General features: G+C 58.0%; 1 protein-coding gene across 1 annotated transcript in view; it reads right to left on the bottom strand.

The window, feature by feature from the left end:
• Window positions 1–782: 782 nt before the first annotated feature.
• The window catches only part of CACNA1S (calcium voltage-gated channel subunit alpha1 S), a 44,984-nt gene continuing 29,338 nt past the window's right edge, over window positions 783–16,428 (bottom strand). The window contains exons 28-44 of the mRNA XM_054395925.1: window positions 16,091–16,174; window positions 12,840–12,896; window positions 10,986–11,114; window positions 10,318–10,383; window positions 9,777–9,868; window positions 9,144–9,303; window positions 8,525–8,652; window positions 8,004–8,100; window positions 6,693–6,795; window positions 5,593–5,694; window positions 5,350–5,474; window positions 4,225–4,353; window positions 3,453–3,652; window positions 2,641–2,705; window positions 2,099–2,202; window positions 1,485–1,601; window positions 783–1,242 (exon numbers count right to left, since the gene is read on the bottom strand). Coding sequence (XP_054251900.1) covers window positions 1,066–1,242; window positions 1,485–1,601; window positions 2,099–2,202; window positions 2,641–2,705; window positions 3,453–3,652; window positions 4,225–4,353; window positions 5,350–5,474; window positions 5,593–5,694; window positions 6,693–6,795; window positions 8,004–8,100; window positions 8,525–8,652; window positions 9,144–9,303; window positions 9,777–9,868; window positions 10,318–10,383; window positions 10,986–11,114; window positions 12,840–12,896; window positions 16,091–16,174 — 1,935 coding nt within the window. The 3' untranslated portion in view covers window positions 783–1,065. The remainder of the gene's footprint in view (window positions 1,243–1,484; window positions 1,602–2,098; window positions 2,203–2,640; window positions 2,706–3,452; window positions 3,653–4,224; window positions 4,354–5,349; window positions 5,475–5,592; window positions 5,695–6,692; window positions 6,796–8,003; window positions 8,101–8,524; window positions 8,653–9,143; window positions 9,304–9,776; window positions 9,869–10,317; window positions 10,384–10,985; window positions 11,115–12,839; window positions 12,897–16,090; window positions 16,175–16,428) is intronic.

Raw genomic sequence — 16,428 nt, 5'->3', positions numbered from 1 at the left:
GACAGAGCTCACTGCATTGGAGGCCCTGCAGAGCAAGAGCCAAGCATGGCCTGGGGAGATGTGGTTGTCCCAGCTCTCCTCTGGTACCCAGACCCTGCCTGGGGCACCAAACTCTCAAGTGAAACCCTTGGGTGGGCTCATTCCGGGAGAGAAAAAAATCTCAGCAGCCACTCGATACCAGCCAGCACTGGACAGTACTGGCATGGGCATGCAGCAAGTGCTGTGCTCTCCTGGCTGTGGCACCTCTGGCTTGTTCCCTGCAGAGCAGAGGAGATGTCTCTGGGGTGAACGTTACCCTTCTGCAGGCCAGACTGACTAATGGACACCCAAGAGTGGAGATATCTGAGGTGACAGAAATCACACTGCAGTGCCCAGCTCTCCACTGGCACAGTGAGCCTGTGCTTGCCTCCTGCCTGGCCCAAAGCAGATCTGCCCAAGCCACTTCTCCTCCCCATGGAACAGTCTTGGCTCCAAGCAGGAGGAATAGGCTCTAGCAGATGCTGGGTCCAGCTGCTAAGATGCCAGGAAGTTCCCAGAGCTTGGCACCTCAGGATGGTTGGTCAAGGCATGAGCACTTAGGAGGAGGGACAGAGCTCCCTTGGCATGGGGGCTGGAAGCTGCCACATGAATCACTGCCAGCTCTGGGTAAATGTTGGTCTCACTTTCACAGCCCCCTCCCTGGGCTGGGCTCCACAGCAAGCAGCCATAGGCACAGACTGTGCAGGCAGGGTGGCTGAGGAAGGAGGGCACAGAGGCATCCACAGGGTCACACAGCAGGAACACTTTAATGACCTGTCCAGCGCTTGCAAGACTCTGCTGGCACAGACTCCTGTCCTGCACCTAGAGACCAGCCTGAAGATCCTCCTGTAGCTGGACAGCCCACCAGGACCCCAGCAGAGAGGGGGAGCAGTGTGGCATTGCTCCAGCAACCCTGCCAGCTCCTGAAGGGACGGTGCCCACTGAGCTGCATCAGCAGGAGGCTCCCAGGTGAGTGGCAGTGGTGGTGTTCTGGCAGGGGGCTGCACTCAGCCCTGGGGAGCTGCCTGGTGATGCAGCTGAGGTGTCCTAGAGGGCAGAGCCAGTTTTTGTATCCTGCAGTGTTTCTCTTCCCTTCAGCAGCTCCAGGGCTGCTTTCTCCATCTCATCCACTTCCAGCTGGCTGCTGGCTGCCATCTCCTCCCTGGTCACCGTGACGAAGGATGGGTCATGGGCCAGGACCGCCAGGCCCCCGGAGATCAGAGCCTGCAGCAGGGAGGAAGGGGGTCAGAGCCCAGGCTCTGCCCAGCCTGCAGAGTTGTCCCTGGCTGCAGGCAGCCCACCCCTGTCCCTGCAGCTCCCTGCACAGCACACACCTGCTGCTCACACTCATAGCTAAGCTTTGTCCTCCAGCCTCACAGCTTGACATGCACGTGGCATCTCTGCCAGCCCCTTTCACTCCCTGGCAGCCCTGCCTTTCCCTCTGCCAGGCTGTGCCCCTTCCTTACCTCCTGAATGAGGAAGGTGATGGCTGGGGTGGAAGATGTGCTCAGGTTGACGCTTTTGCCTTGCTGGTGCCCTGAGCTGGATGCTGTTCCCATCACAGTGCCATCCACTCCAGGCAGCTGGGCAAGAGGAGCAAAGGCTTGGGCAATGCTCATGGAAGATCTCTCCCATGTCACTGTGGGGGCTGCAGGTACTCTCCCCAGGCTTCCCATCTTGCTGCAGCTCCTGGGTCCAGGGCATCACCCACAACAGGACAAGCAGGACCACATGGGCAGAGAGCTGGGAACCAGCCCTTATCTCCTGCCCTGGCACTTGCCAGGTAATGAAGCACTGTGGCAAGCAAAGGGCAGCCAAGGGAGCCCTCTTGTCTGCCCTGTCTCTAGAGACAGCCAGGAAGCCAGAGAGGTGCTGCTTGAAGCTGTCCCATGCCTGCTGCAACAGAGCCAGGGCTAGGTTCTGAGCTGATCAGACAGGAGAGCTCCAGCAAAGCTATGTGCTGGGGAGCCTTGGAGGTTGCCTCCTCCTCAGCAGGGCTGTGACAGCCTTGCCCAAGAGGGAGGGATGTTCACCCCTGTCCCCTGCACTGCTGCCTGTGGACACACACTATCCCATTTACCTGCTGGGATGGAAGCTGTGGCCCTGGTGTTGGGTGCCCCCTGGGCCCTTGCCTCCTGCCCGGCCATGGCGGCAGCCTGTCCATGGACAGAGGGTCACTGTGCTCTGGGAGAGGGAGAGGTGGGGACATCAGATGGGCACAAGAGCAAAGACACCACTGCCACCCAGAGCTGGAAATGGGTTGGTTAGGCTGAGGGAAGCAGCTGCCCACTGTTCCCATACTGGCTTCTCACTCATGGCTGGGAATTGCCTGCTCATGGAAATGAACAGGATCTGGTGGCTCTGCAGCCCAGGGTTGGCCAATCCTCCCCCAGCCCAAGGCACTAGCTCTGTACTCTATCACTCTGGAGGGTAGGAAAATGGAAAGAGGGTCTCCTGGAGCTCCCCAGACAGGTCCTGCTGTGCTCAGGGCTCTCAGCTGAGCTCCAAGTTGTTACGGTCTGTGTCTCCTTCTCCTGCCTGCCCCAATATCAGTCCTTTGCCCCTACCTTACTCTGTAGGCTGGTCCAGATCTCCCGGAAGAGGAATGATACTGAGACTCACCCTGTGGTGGATGCCTGCATGCTACTGGCACTGTCTTCCTCAGCACCTCATCTTCACATTGTATCCTGGCAAGGGCAGACAAGCTGGGTCAGCCCAAGCAGGGACCACACACCAAGGCCAGCTCCACCCAGGGGTACAGCCCTCCTCACCTCTACCCTGGGGAAGCAGCTGAAGGGGGGATGAAGACCTGGAGGGGTACCTGGGATGGATGAACAGGGTGGAGACCTCAAGAAGTAGGATTAAGTAGATCCTCTTCCATTGCTAACCCTTGTCCCTTGCACCTGGTACTAGACAGCTGCTGCTGGCCCCTACCTGGGCCTTGAAACTCAGAGATTGGCAGGGAAAGGTCATCCCTGCAATCCCTGGAGCCCTGCTGTCCACCTTGATCCTCACAGCACCCAGCTGAAGGAGTGATGGGAAGGATAAGAAGGGGGGCAGGGGAGCCACAAATGCAGCTGTGTGAAGCCACAGAGTAGCCCTAGATCTGTCCTGCATGTTCTGGGGACATCTCTGTGTCTCGGTTTCAGTGAGGGGTGTCTGTCCCCTGGCCTGGGCCCTGGCTTACACCCCAGGAGCTGAATTTCTGCAGGAAGCTCCTGTGTGCATGGAGCCATTTCCACAGGCAGCGCTCAACCCTGCCCCAGGTCTGCAGGGACCTCACTGCTGCAGCTCAGCCTCCAGACCTGACCCATCCATGAAGAGTCCCTGGGCAAGAGCAAGGTGCAGCCAGTCGCCAGCACAGCCCTGCTGGGAGTTGCTAAGCATAGCCCAGCTCTGCCTTGCCAGCCCACATAGGGCTCCCCAGCCCTTACCCCTCCAGCCAGCCTCTGCTGTTGGCATTGTTGACGTTGGTGTTGCCTTCCTGGGGGAAGTCGTCAAGGAAGACAGGAGAGTCGAAGTCCTCACTGCCCACCTCTGTGAACTGCAGGGGTCTCTGGCTGGCCACTTGGGGCTGCAAGGGGCTGCCAGGCTCCAGGAAGCTGTCCACCTGGCCAAACAAGCCACCTGTCCTCTGCAACCAAGAGGGAGAACATCAGGGGAGGCCTGGGGCTCTGGGCTGCCCTGGGACTGTTCCCATGGGAACAGGGGGGCTCTCTGCTCAGGCCTGGCAGACTGCATGGCTTCAAAGCCCCACTCTCCAGATGCACTGCGGGGTGATGGTCATGCAGCAGCACTGGGATGGGAGTCAGCCCTGTGACCTCTGTGGGACTGCCTGAGCCAGTGGCACTTCTGGACACAGCAGAAGGTGCAGCCCTGCAGCACCACAGCTGCCCAGGGCATCTCAAAGGTTCCCAGGGAGTGGGACATGAATCTGCTCCTGCTCTGGTGATGAGCTGCCTTGCCTTAGCCTGGCAGAAGGTGTGATTGGAGCTCTCACTAAGCACACCCCTGCCAGGCAGCCCAGGCTCACTCCAGTGGGATGCCCTCAGGGAGAAGACAGAAATGCTGATCCAGCCTTTTGCTTTGCACTGTCCTCCATGCTCAAGCTCACCTCTGTGAACTGCCCTCCAGCTGCTGGCAGTCATGCTGCCCCACCACCACCACATCAAACTGTGGGGACTACAACCTCCTGGGTGCACTCACCCTGTATATCCCTTCCTCCATGGCTGCTTCTACCATTGCTCTTTCCAGCTCCTCCTCAGCAGTCAGGTCCCCAGAAATGGCTCGATGGATCTCAGGAGCAGCTTCTTCTTCAATGCTCCTCAGCCCAGCCTGGTGAAGAGAAGAAAGCATGTCTGGATTAGCCTGGCCCCACCACCCCTGGCTCTGGGAAGGGGAACCTGCTGAAGCATGCTGATGTGGTGAGCCCTGGTGATCTGCTGAGCCATAATGCTATGCAGGGCTCCTACCAGGCCACGGCTCCCCCTGCAGCTCTCTGCCACTATGCTGACAGCTTCTGGCTGCTGCTGCACCAAGGCTATGCTAAGGGCAGCCTGAGGAAGGGTCAGGCTGATGATGCTCAAGGAGTAGCTGTGCCTTTGTCTCAGATCTGGGCACATCCAGTCTGGGGCCTGGCTCTTTCCCTTGTCCTGCACCGTTGGTGCCTGGTCTGTTGTCTCTACAAGTGATTTCCTCCCTGCAAGGTCAGGAGAGGCTGGGGACATCCCCACTGCTCTGGCCAGGTACACAAATTCTCTCCCATCCCACTCTGATAGCATCCTTCAGAGCTGCTGTGCAGGCTTCTACTGCTCAAGATCAGCCCCACCAACCCCTCTCCACCTGATGCTGCCCTAGGCAGTGAGAGATGATGCATACAGGGACACAAAATTGTCCACAGCACTGTTGAGGAAAGGACAAAGGCCCTTGGAATGGAGAAGAGTTGGTGGATAAGGGCCTGGATGAGCAGCATTTGGCCCAGACATTGTGTGTGGTGTGGGTTTGCAGGCCTTAAAACTGCTTAGTGAGGCACCAGCCCTCTGCATGCAAAGGCAGTGAGGCAGAGAGCAAAAAATCTCTTTTGTTTTCAGTCATGTGCACCCTGGGGGGCACCTTCAGCAGCAGAGTGCTCATGGCCAGTTCAGCACTGGTCCACTTGGGGTGGACCCACTTCAAGAGCTGAGGCACAGAGCTCCTTACCTGTCCCTGCAACTCAGGCTCTCACTTTGCTGAGCTGGGGAACGCGTCTTTCCTGACCTGCAGAGCTCCTTACCACATGCTGCCTAGCCCTGGGAAGGGTGACCCTTCCAACACCACCCACATGCTACCAACCTGGATTTCCACAGGGTTCTTCTTGGGCCTGTACCCATAATACTCCTCCTGGCGCTTCATGAACTTCCTGAAGTGCTCTTGGATGAGGAAAGTTGCATAGAATTTCCCCACTGTCACCTCATCATCTAGAGGGGAGGAAACAACACAACCACACCACCTATCACAACAGCCTGAGCTGCCAGAGCAGCTGAGCCCCTGAGCAGGCATCACTGCACCTCCGGGAGGCAGCCCCAGGAGACAGACCTCCAATGGGTGGGATGACCTGGTCCAACAGCTTCATACTGGTTCGCTTCCAGATTTTTTTGATAACAGCTCTGAGCTCCTCATTGGCCTGCTCAAAGTTACCTGTGAGAAAGGGGAGCAGGACAGAAGGGCTCAGTCCCACAGAAACAGGAACACAAGTGAAGGTGAACCCTGTAAAGACCTGGCCAGGCTCCTCCAGGGTGTCACAGCTCCTCTGCAGCCTCCCCACACACCATAAGTGAGGCTTTGATTTTAGAAAGGACAAGCACAGAGTGAAGCAGACCTAGCAAAGGGGTGGAGTGTCTGTGTCTCCATCTCCACTGGTGATCAACACCAGATTTCAGCCTCCCCTTTGGTGTTCTCACAATTTCCCTTTCCTGCACACCTGCAGTCCCTCTGTCCCCATGCACTCTCTGACGTCTCCTGTGCCCCACCCCAGATGGAGGGAAGGTATCCCTGGCATGCTGCTGGAAAACACAGTGCCAGAGGCCCAGCAGTGCCCAGCCTCACCTCTAGCTCCAGCACAGCCACAGAGCTACTTGTGTGATGCTGCCAGGCCATGGGCATGGAAACCAGCTGGTGTGGCACCTTCCCAAAGCAAGGCTTTGCAAACCTTGCTGCTGGCAAGGAAGTGGATGAAAGCAGCTCCTCCCCAGTAGAGCTAAATTTAAAGAGCATCCATCCTGCTCCATTCCAGGCTGAGATCATAAATCCACAAACCAGAGCGGGCAGTGCCAGGGTGGGGGAGCTCAGGCTGCACACAACAGTGTGGGAAGGCAAGCTGGAGGCTGTGCACTGGGGCAGGGATGGGAACTGGGTCAGAGCCACTCCTGAGCTGTTCAGGGTGAAGTTACACAGCTGGAGTGGTTCACTGTCCAGGGCTGCAGCACTTAGCTGTGCCACTCACAATGCCCTCCAGGCTTGCCTGAGCAGCCGCACGCCCAGGGTTGCTGCTCTGGTGAGGGAATTAGCAGCATGCAGCCAAGGGTTGCACCAGAGGGTTTAGCCCCACAGGCAAGTGAGCTGAGGTCCCCAGACAGAGCAGGGGATGGCTGATGAGCAGCACCCTGCAGCACCAGGCAGGCAGGAGCAGCACTCACCTTCTGTCTTGATCTTGAGGGCTGTCCGGACCAGCGCAAAGAGGGTGGCGTTGAAGGTGACAGTGCCATCGCTGTTCAGGGGCATGTTCATGCACACCAGGCGCTGCACACCACACCAGAGCCTGTCAGTTCAGCTGGCACAGCAGGCTGGCAGCTCTCCACAAACACACAGCCTGGCCTGGCCACGCAGATCCTCTGCTCAGAGCACTGAGATGCCTGCTGAGGAGCCCTCTCAGCTCTACCTGCTCTGCATAGCCCCATGGGGCTCTGCACCCCTGCTTGGCAGCACATGGCCCAGGAGCAGTGGCATCACTCATCCCAATGTGCCAGCTGGACCAGACCAAGCTGCTGAGAGAGCCAGGTCAGATGTGTGGAAATAACATCTGGGGCACCATGGGAGAAAATCACAGAATCAGAGTGGTTTAGGTTGGAAAAGACCTTGAAAGTGATCGAGTCCAACCATAAACCTGCCAAGTCCACCACTCCACCATGCCCCTCAGCACCATGTCTTTTAAATTCCTCCTCCACCACTGTGTTGGGCAGCCTGTTCCAACAACCCTTTCATGGGAGATGTTTTTCTTAAGGTCCAGCCTAAGCCTTCTCCAGCACTACTTGAGGATGTTTTCTCTCACCCTTAATGTCACTTGTTACTTGGGAAAGGAGACTGAGCCCCACTCTGCTCCACCCTCTGTGTCGTGTTGCACCCCCAAAAAGTGACCCAGGCTGCTGTGACTGATCTGGGGATCAAACCCTCTGCCCAAGACACATGAGGGTTCACACAGCACCTGAGTCCCTGCCCATGTGGTTTGCCTGTGACCTTGCACAGGCTTTGTGCAGAATGAACTGAGCAGAGAGGCTGCACTCCTGCCTCCAGGGATGCTGCCTGCAGCTCCCACAGTGCCAGCAGCCCTTGGGAACAAACTGCCACAGCCCAGCTGGCATGGCAGCTACTGCAGCCCAGCATTGCCTTCCTGCACCAGACGCAGGGCATCCCAGCCTGGCCTGGGAATCCCTCTGCACTGAGGGCTCTGGGTTGGGCAGAGACCAGCCCACTGGTGCCATCCCCTCCATGTGGGGGTAGGCACAGACAAGTCCTTATCTCCAGGAGCCTGAGGCACATCAGCTCTATGCAGGTGAAGGTCTCCTCTCCCTGTACCCAGAATGCTCCTCTCTGTTAAATACCAGAGGTTTATAAACCTTGATTCTTGAAAGCTGGCTGGATTGTCACCCTCAGTGTCCCAGGGGAGGATGCAGAGACAACTTGAGGAGGTTACCCCTGTGCCCATCCCGTGCCACCCCTTTGGCTCCTACCTTACAAGCTACACGGTGTGGGCAGAACTTCCCAAAGCCCAGGGGGGGCTGAATGCGTCTCAGCAGGGTCACCACATCCAAGTGCTTGATTCTGCCCCTGCAAAGCCAACAAACTGCATCACCAAGGTGTCAGAAGATATGAGGGACAGTTGTTTGGGCAGGGTGGGCTCATCCTTGTGACCTGCCCTGTGTTCCTGTGGTGGACAAGGCCCTGCACTCTTGGGAACAGCAGCTGTTCCCTGTGGCACTGGACAGGGGTGAGCAGTGGCATGGGATAAGGACTGGCAGCATCACCAGGGCTGGCAGCATCACGAGGGCTGGATGAAGAGGGGCCTGGACACCTCATGTTCCCGAACAGCCTGATGGCTTGGATCAGACCTGGGATATGCTGGCAAATCCATATCTACCTTGATCTAACTTTTAGACAGTGCCACAGCTCACACTGCCATGTGTCTCCAGGGCAGCACCCCCAGGCTCCAAATGGACAATCCCCTCTGTACTACTCACACCCTCTCACTCACTTGGCCTCAGGGTCATACTCAGCCCAGATCCGTTTGAACTCATCGAGATGATGGGGCCCAAGGATGGACCAGTCCCGTGTCAGGTAGTCAAAGTTGTCCATGATGACAGCCACAAAGAGGTTAATGATCTGAGGGTGTGAAGAATGCAAGTTAGGACAGGGCCAAGTCCTGAGCAGGTCCCCAGGAAGAGGGACAGCAACAGCCCTTACAGCTGGCAGCACAGGGCAGGCCAGAGCAGCCCACAGCCACAGGACAATGCAGGCAGGCACGTTGGGCAGCAGGGGCTTGGGGTCCCCAGCAGGCAGGGGATGTTGCAGGTCACCCAATGCAGGGATGGGTCGCCCACCCAGAGATCATGTGAGAGGCTACAGCAGCCAGAGGTGTCTCTTCCCTTTCCCCCTTGCAAGAGCCAATGCAGCCACAGCTGGCAGCACCTGGCAGCTGTGGGAAGCTAATGGAGTACCCCAGGCCGCAAGGAGTGCAGTGCCAGCTTTACAGCATGGCTGGGTGGATGGGCTGGGGGCCAACGCTGTTGTGGGCTCAGCCCCATGAGATGCAAGGGGGACTCAGCACCAGGGGCTGCCCAGAGCCAGGACAGAGGTGCCCAGGGCAGCCTTACCAGGAAGGCACAGAGCATGTAGAAGCTGATGAAGTAGAAGTAGGCGAAGCCGGTGCCGCAGGTGTACTCCTCGCCCTCGGCGAAGTCGGACTCGGGGTCGCAGAGTTTGCCATAGCTGCAGCCCAGCAGGATCTCCTGCCAGTCCTCACCGGTGGCACACCTGGGGAGACAGGATGCTGCTGGCTCCTGCCTGTCCTGGCTATGAGCTGGGCACGCAGGAGGGCTGTGGGCAGCCCAGTGCACAGGGAAATGGGGAAGGAGTGGTCAAGGACTTGCAGTGCTGTTGTGGGGAATCTGCTATTGAAAGCTCCAAAGTGAAGTGCTTGGAGTCAAGAAAAGCCTTGGACTGAGCTCCTGCTGCCCCTTGAGTTTCCTCACATTTCACAAATTAAAATCTAGTCTGAGAAGGAAGCATTCAGAACAGAACCCCCACAGTGCCCTTCCCTCCTGCAGCCCAGCCACAGCAGGCATACAGCTCCCACTCCCCAGCAGCTTTCACTGCTGCAGGAGATCCTTCTCTAGGGCAAGAAAGATCAGCTGCAGAAATGCTGGCACCCCCCACCCCAGGCTGTGGGCTCCCACATTAACTGAGCCCAACTCCTTTCTGGAGCTGCTTGCCAAGGCAAGACTGACCTGAAGAGCAGCAGCACAGCCTGTGGGAAGGTTTGGAAGTTGTTGTTGCGGTTGATCTCAGTCCCATCCACCATGGCGATCTTCCCAAACATCTGCAAAACACAGTCAGGTCCCCAGCACCCTTCTGCAGGCACCAATCACTCTCTAGAGGAGCCCTGTCCCTGAGCCCCTCTTCTTGTTTACTTGGCTGTGGGTGTCCCCAGAAGAGACTGGGACTGGCATGTGGCTGCTCTGGAGTTCTTGAGCTGCACCTCACCTGGGCCAGGGACCCAAGGTCTGGTGGCTGTGTCTAGATTGTGCCCTTGACTCTCAAAGTGCTTTTTGCTGTGATGCCCCTGGCTGCCCTAGCTGCAGCCTGGGGATGGGAGGGGGCTGCTGGGGCTGTAAGCATCCTCGGAGACCTGGATAACACAGTCCCATCATGTGCGGAGACCCAGGGAGCACCTGGCACTGGACTCAGTCCTTCTCTGTCCTATCTCCCCAGGTGCTATCAGGCTCAGGGCAGCTGTTCAAGACCAAGTTCCACCCCTGTGCCTCTCACCTGCATCCCAATCACAGCGTAGATGAAAAAAAGCATCACAATCAGCAGGGCTACGTAGGGCAATGCCTGTTGAAGAAGGACCATGGCTCGTGTGAGACCCAGCCTAACATCAAGGCAAGTCAGGGACAGCAAGTTGGGTCTGGAGCTCCTGCCTGTGGCCAGCATTCAGCCTCCATGTGGGGAGGGCACCACTTACTCTCTGCCTGCTCCTCTGACCAGCCTCCCACCAGCCCCACTCCCCAGTTCTCATGCATGGCAGGCTTATGCCAGCCCTCAAAGCACAGCTGGGTTTCTGCAACTGGGACAAAGGCTGAGCACAACCCGGGGATGCTGAAGGAACTGCCTAGGCACAGGGGCTGTGTGCTGAGATGCTGCAGCATGCCCTTGAGCTTGGTGCTGGCAGCAGGACTGATGACCTGGGCAGGCTCTGTCTGTTCAGCTCAGCTCTGACACCTAGTGCCAGCCAGGGAGACTCCCTCGTCTCCCCACCCATACAGGCAGTGCCCTCCGGCAGAGCACAGCCCCATGGCCAGGCTGAGGCCAGCACTGGAGCTTTCCTCCCCTGCCTGGTGGAGGCTGCCTGCTCACCCAGACAGCCGCAGGGGCAGAGCTCTCTACCAGGCCAGGCCATGTGTTTGTCTGGGAGGGGAGCCCTGCTCCTCACCTACCTGGAAGGACTTGATGAAGGTCCACAGGAGGGTCCTGACCCCTTCCCCCCGGCTCAGCAGCTTCACCAGCCGCATCACACGGAAGAGGCGGAAGAAGGTGATGGAGACTCTGGAGTTGTCATCTGAGTCCTGCAGGCAGAGCACGCTTGGAGGGCAGCTGGTGCTGGTGCTGCCAGGCTGGCAAAGGCTGTTCAGGTTTGGGGAGGTGGCAGGGGTGGGGGCAAGGGTGATGACATTCTTCCCTTCCAGCTGCCAGTCATGGTCCCCACATCCCTTGTGATGACATTTTCCCTCCAGACCTCCCAAGGAGTTCTTCTCCCCAGCCACAGCATCTCACACATGTGCCCCCATGCTGCTCAGGGTGTGAGAGGAATCCCATCACTATGGGGCTGGGACACTGCAGGGGGAGGCATGCTGGAATGCAGGCTGGGGCAGCTGTGCTCTCCACCATACACGGGATGGGGCCATTCGAGGACAGGGGCAGGTCTGCCCAGGCTCCCCTCAGCAGGTACCATGTGGGATGCTCCCACCTCACAGCCCATTTGCCAGGTGCCAGGTAAGGAAGGGTTAAAGAGGCTCTTTAAGCACTGGTAGGTTGGTTTGAGAACATCCTAGCAGGGCTTTCACAACCAAAGAAGGGACAGAAGGCAGGATGACCTCGGGGCAGTGGTGCCCAGTGCCACCCTGACCTGCAGTGATGTCTAGACTCTTGAGGTGGCTGCAAGCCCCCCTGGGAAGGGTGAACAGCCATGTCCCACAGCTGGGAAACTTCTGGCTTCTGGGCAGAATGAGCAGGCAGGAGGGGAGCCAGCAGGCACAACTCATGGGTTCAAGTAGACAGATTTTGTCTGGGACATTGGCAGTTGGAGACTAAACTACTTGCTCCCTTGGTTGCTCCAGCATGGCACAGCCTTAGCCCCAGCCTGTGCCACAGGGAACCATGACCTCCTGGCCTCTGCCAGGCACTGTTCATGCTGATCCCATCACTGCTTGGGATGCCTTTCCCACTGTGCCCTTGGCCTCCCAGAGCTCTGCTGCTGCCACTGGCTCCCCCTCACTCCCATCAGTCAGCTGACCTGCTCCCAGCTATCTCAGGGCAGTAAACCCAGCTCTGCACACCCCTCCCAGCAGCTCCATCTCCCCATTCCTGACCTCCCAGGGCTGCACTGGCCAACACCATCTCCTCTCCCCACTTCTTTCCCTTGCCTTTAACTCCTCTAGTGCCTAGAATTTGCCCAGCAAGCATGGTGGTCAGGAACATCTCAGCAACTCCAGGGCACCATGTCCCACCCCTGGGACCTGGGCAATGCCTAGCAAAGGCCAGCTTGCCCTGGACCCCAGATGCTTCCCATTTTCAGGGCTTCTATGTGGCACTACCACCCCACTGCACCCCCACATGTCACTGTCACGAGCACAGAGCTTAGCCTGCTCAGCTCCCTCAGCAGCCATAGGACACAACCAGATCCCTGGGGGAAGCCACAGTTGCCCCTCTCACCAGCTAAGAGTGTCAGGCTGCTCTCGTGGATTCAAATCCCTTCAGGCCTTAAACAGAAGGCTGATGGTCAGAGAACCAAGGCCATGTCCTGCCCTTAACAGCCAGGGACACCTCTGATAGAGGCTCCATTCAGGTCAGCTATGGTGGGGTGGGATGGTGGAGGGCCAGGCCCAGTACATCTCAGGGTGGGAAGGGGTGTCTGTGGGAGGGGGTGTGCCACCCCAAGTCCCTCTCAGCTACACCCCAGAGGGAGCTGCTAGGTCTGGTGTGTCTTACTAACATGCAGGGCACATGCAGGTGCTGGCACAGCCAGGGTGAGCAGAGAGGGCACACAGCAAGCACATGCAGCTGATATTTACAAGGCCATCACAGCCCCCGCCGAGGCAGTACAGTCCACCACGGGATGCAAGAACTGTCTGTCGAGAGAACAGCAGAGTCAGAGCAGCAGGATGGAGAGGCAGGGAGCGACGAGTGGTCGCAGAAGGCAACACAGACACAGAAGAAAGAGTAAGATGGAAATGGGGGACAAGAGGAAGAGCACAAGGGAAGGACAGGGGGAGATCCATTATCACCTGGGCCCATGGAGAAGGCAAGGTGAGTTTTGAGGTGCAGGGACTTACCCACTTCTATGCCACACTGCCTGGCACCCACTGTGACAGCCACACCTGGGGCAGGGCTGCAGGGGGCAGGAAATCTGGGCCAAACATCAGGACTGTTTAGTTTTGCTTCCTCCCATGGACAAGACCAGGGAGGCAGGACCAGGGCTGTGGCAGGGATCTTGAGGCAGTGACCAGCTCAGGCCAGTCCATGGCTCTTCCACAGCAAGCCAGGCTGCTTCCAGCTCAGCTGCTTGGACACCAAGACAAAAATGGGGCAGGTTTGCTAAGAGTGAGCACTGAGACTGGTAGAGCCCTGTGCCAGTAGGGGACAAACCACTACCCAGCACCATTCACCCACTGACCGAGGGGCAGCAAGGGCTGTTCTGCAGGCACGCTGGCACACACAGGGCACACACAGAGAGCCCACTCACACACACCCTGCCAGTTGAAGACACTCTCCTTGCAGGGAGCCTAGGATGCTCTGGGGCAGAGAGACTTCTTCCCAGTGCAGATACCAACACCTGGCCCTCAGTGGGGTTAGCCCAGCGCCAGCAGTGCCTGCGCAGACCCAGGCTCGTTGCCGGGGGCCTGGGCAGCAATCACAGGAGGCTCTGGGCAGGCTGGGAAGCTTGAGGCCTCATGAAGGGACTCAGATTCCACGGCAGGCAGTGGCAGCAGCAACACAGAAGCGTGGACACTGCCAGCTCCCTGCACTTCAGAGTCTGGGATAGCACTGCCCGAGGGGACGCCACCCCTACTTCCCTCTGGGGAATGCAGTGACTGGGCAGCTAGGATGGTAGTGGCTAGCAGAGGGCTCTTGACAGCACAACTCTTCCCATCACTTCACCTTGACAGCTGCACAGAGAGACATGAGGGAGGGGAAAAGAGACAGAGTGGAAAGAGAGAGGAGGGAAGGACAGACCTTTGCAAACCCTCAGGACCAGCTTGGCTGCTGTGGAGGTGCTGCCCTGCAGCCCTGCACCGTGGTGCTGCCTTGTTTTGTGAAGACCACCCTCCAGAAAGCACTGCAGCCCCGAGGGTCTGCCTGAGCTGCCAAGAGGATCTGTGATGGTGCAGTGGTTGCAAACAGCTTCTGAGGACCAGAGGCAGCAGACCCACCTTGCACTGACCTCTCAGCAGGAAGACTTACCAGAAGGGGAGATGAGGTTGTGCCCCTGCCCCCTAATGCTAATCCCTTAGCACATCACCAGATGGCTGGGAAAAGCTTGGCAGTGCTGGAAGAAAGAGGTGGGTTGGATGGAGAGGAAAGCACATGGAGGAAGGGTGGGACAAGCCACAAGGGCATGTTCTCAGGAAGGGACATGGATGGTCACTGGGGCATGAGATCTGCCAGAGCAGGGCTGCCTGGAAGGGAGATGCCTGAGGAGCTTGGGGCAGTGGGAGGGGAGATCAGCACCCAGATCTCGGAGAGAGGCCCAGGGGGTCTCAGGCCATATAGGACCATTCTTGAAATCCTGCCTGGCCTCCTGCATGGCCTTGACACTGCCAGTGGTGTTGCAGCACACAGAGCACAGAACCTAGGTCAGTGTTTGCCAGCTAAGCCCGGGGCACTGGAGTCCTCCAGGTGCCTGTGCTCTGTGGCCCTGGCACCCCTACAGACCCATAGCCAAGCACAGTGGTACTTTGGCACCGGTGTCAGCTGACCTGGTCTCTCATGCCACAGGGACTGAAAACCTCTGTGCAGTGCAGGGCCTCCAGCACTATTTGAATGTCCTTTCTGACTGATAATGGGCAAGGAAGCAGCACACTGGCAAATGATACCCTACAGGCAATGGAAAACCAGATCACAGGTGAAGAGAGCTTGGGGGGCCAAGGATGGTTTCGTGGAGGATCTGGTGACAGATGAAAGCTGCATGGAACTGGTAGGAAATCTGGCAGCTTGTCAAGGCTGAGAAGCCTGGAAGCTAGAGGATGGCAGCATCGATGAGCAGGGATGGACAGGTGCTGTCCCAGAGGAGGAAGGGAGCTGGGTTTGCTTAGCCCAGCTCTGTGAGGCCTGGACCAGATGCCAGAGAAGAAAGTGACCACCATTAAGGCCCCCTGAATATCCTCTCCTCTGTGGCACAGAGAATGGCTGAAGGTCACTCTGTGCAGGGCAGGCAGTGGCAGAAGACCTGCCAGACACAGTCCTGCAGTGCACCAGAGCTGGCAAGCCCTGCTCCTGAGAGGAGAGAGTGTGCAAAGTCACTGAGGGTTAATCTCTAACCCACCTGACTGCAGCAGCTCCTAGAGTCATCACCAGAACTGCCACATGCAGCACACACCCCCTGTGCAGGCATTTTCAGTGCTGGACACTGGTGTCCATGTCCCAGTGCCATGAGGGACAGTGGCACACATTGAAAATGCTCCCCCAGAGTGCTGAGCACATAGACACTGCCTGCAGCCCCCAGCCCTGGGGAGCTCCTGCAGCAGGCTGCAGGGTGTGCAGCTGCACAGCCCCACTCACTGTGTCTATGCCCAAGGGGACACATGCAAAGCTTTGAGACTGGATGTGTCTGATCTTCCCTTGGCAAGGGACAGCAGTGTCCTTGGGTACAGGGAGCTGTGGCAACTCTTCTTCCCACTGCCACTGTTCTGAGGCTGACACGAGGGTGACTGCATATGGGATACAGGCAGGGTAAGTGGGGCAGGGGCTGGCATGCATGGTGCTGCTCCTGGTGCAGTCCTGGGCTGCTCTGCAGGGATCCCAGTGCCCATGGACTCAGGGGACGAGGGGGGAAGGAGCAGGGGGGACACGTTGGCCAGCTCGGACTGACCCCCTGTGTTTGCACAGTGCTTTAGGGGCCACAGAGCCACAGATGTGATCCCCACACACTTATGGTGGCTCTCAGAACCAAGCAGAGTAGGGAGAGAGGAGAGGAGAGGACACCAGCACTCTGCAGAGCTGGCCATGCCTGCCTCGGCCCAGGGCAGGTCTCCAGCACAGCCTGGGGTGGTGGCAGCAGTGCTGCTCTGAGGGGACACCCTCGGGACCCACCCCCCACACTTACATCGATCTCACTGAGGATGACATCAATGATGCTGCCAATCACTATGAGGAAGTCAAAGACATTCCAGGGGTCCCCGAAGTAGCCCTGCCAGGGACGAAACAGGGAAGAGGAGTGACCATCCAAGGGTTAGGCCAAGGAGGAAACAGGTGCTGGAGCACAGAGGAAGAAGTGCCAGAAACATCATCACAGGCAGAGCCAGAAGGGATAGTTGTCAGACTCTGGACCCTGCAGTCAATTGCTTGGTCCTTACAGTCGTGTGAAATGAGGAGGGTGGATCATGGTGGCTTAGAGCTGTGACCCTGTCAGTGACAGATGACCCTGGAGATGGGAACAATGTG

The sequence above is a fragment of the Indicator indicator genome, chromosome 35 (assembly GCF_027791375.1).
Source record: "Indicator indicator isolate 239-I01 chromosome 35, UM_Iind_1.1, whole genome shotgun sequence".
NCBI classification, from domain to species: domain Eukaryota; kingdom Metazoa; phylum Chordata; class Aves; order Piciformes; family Indicatoridae; genus Indicator; species Indicator indicator.
The sequence above is the reverse complement of the archived record's forward strand: the minus strand, read 5'-3'. Positions and strand labels throughout refer to the sequence as shown.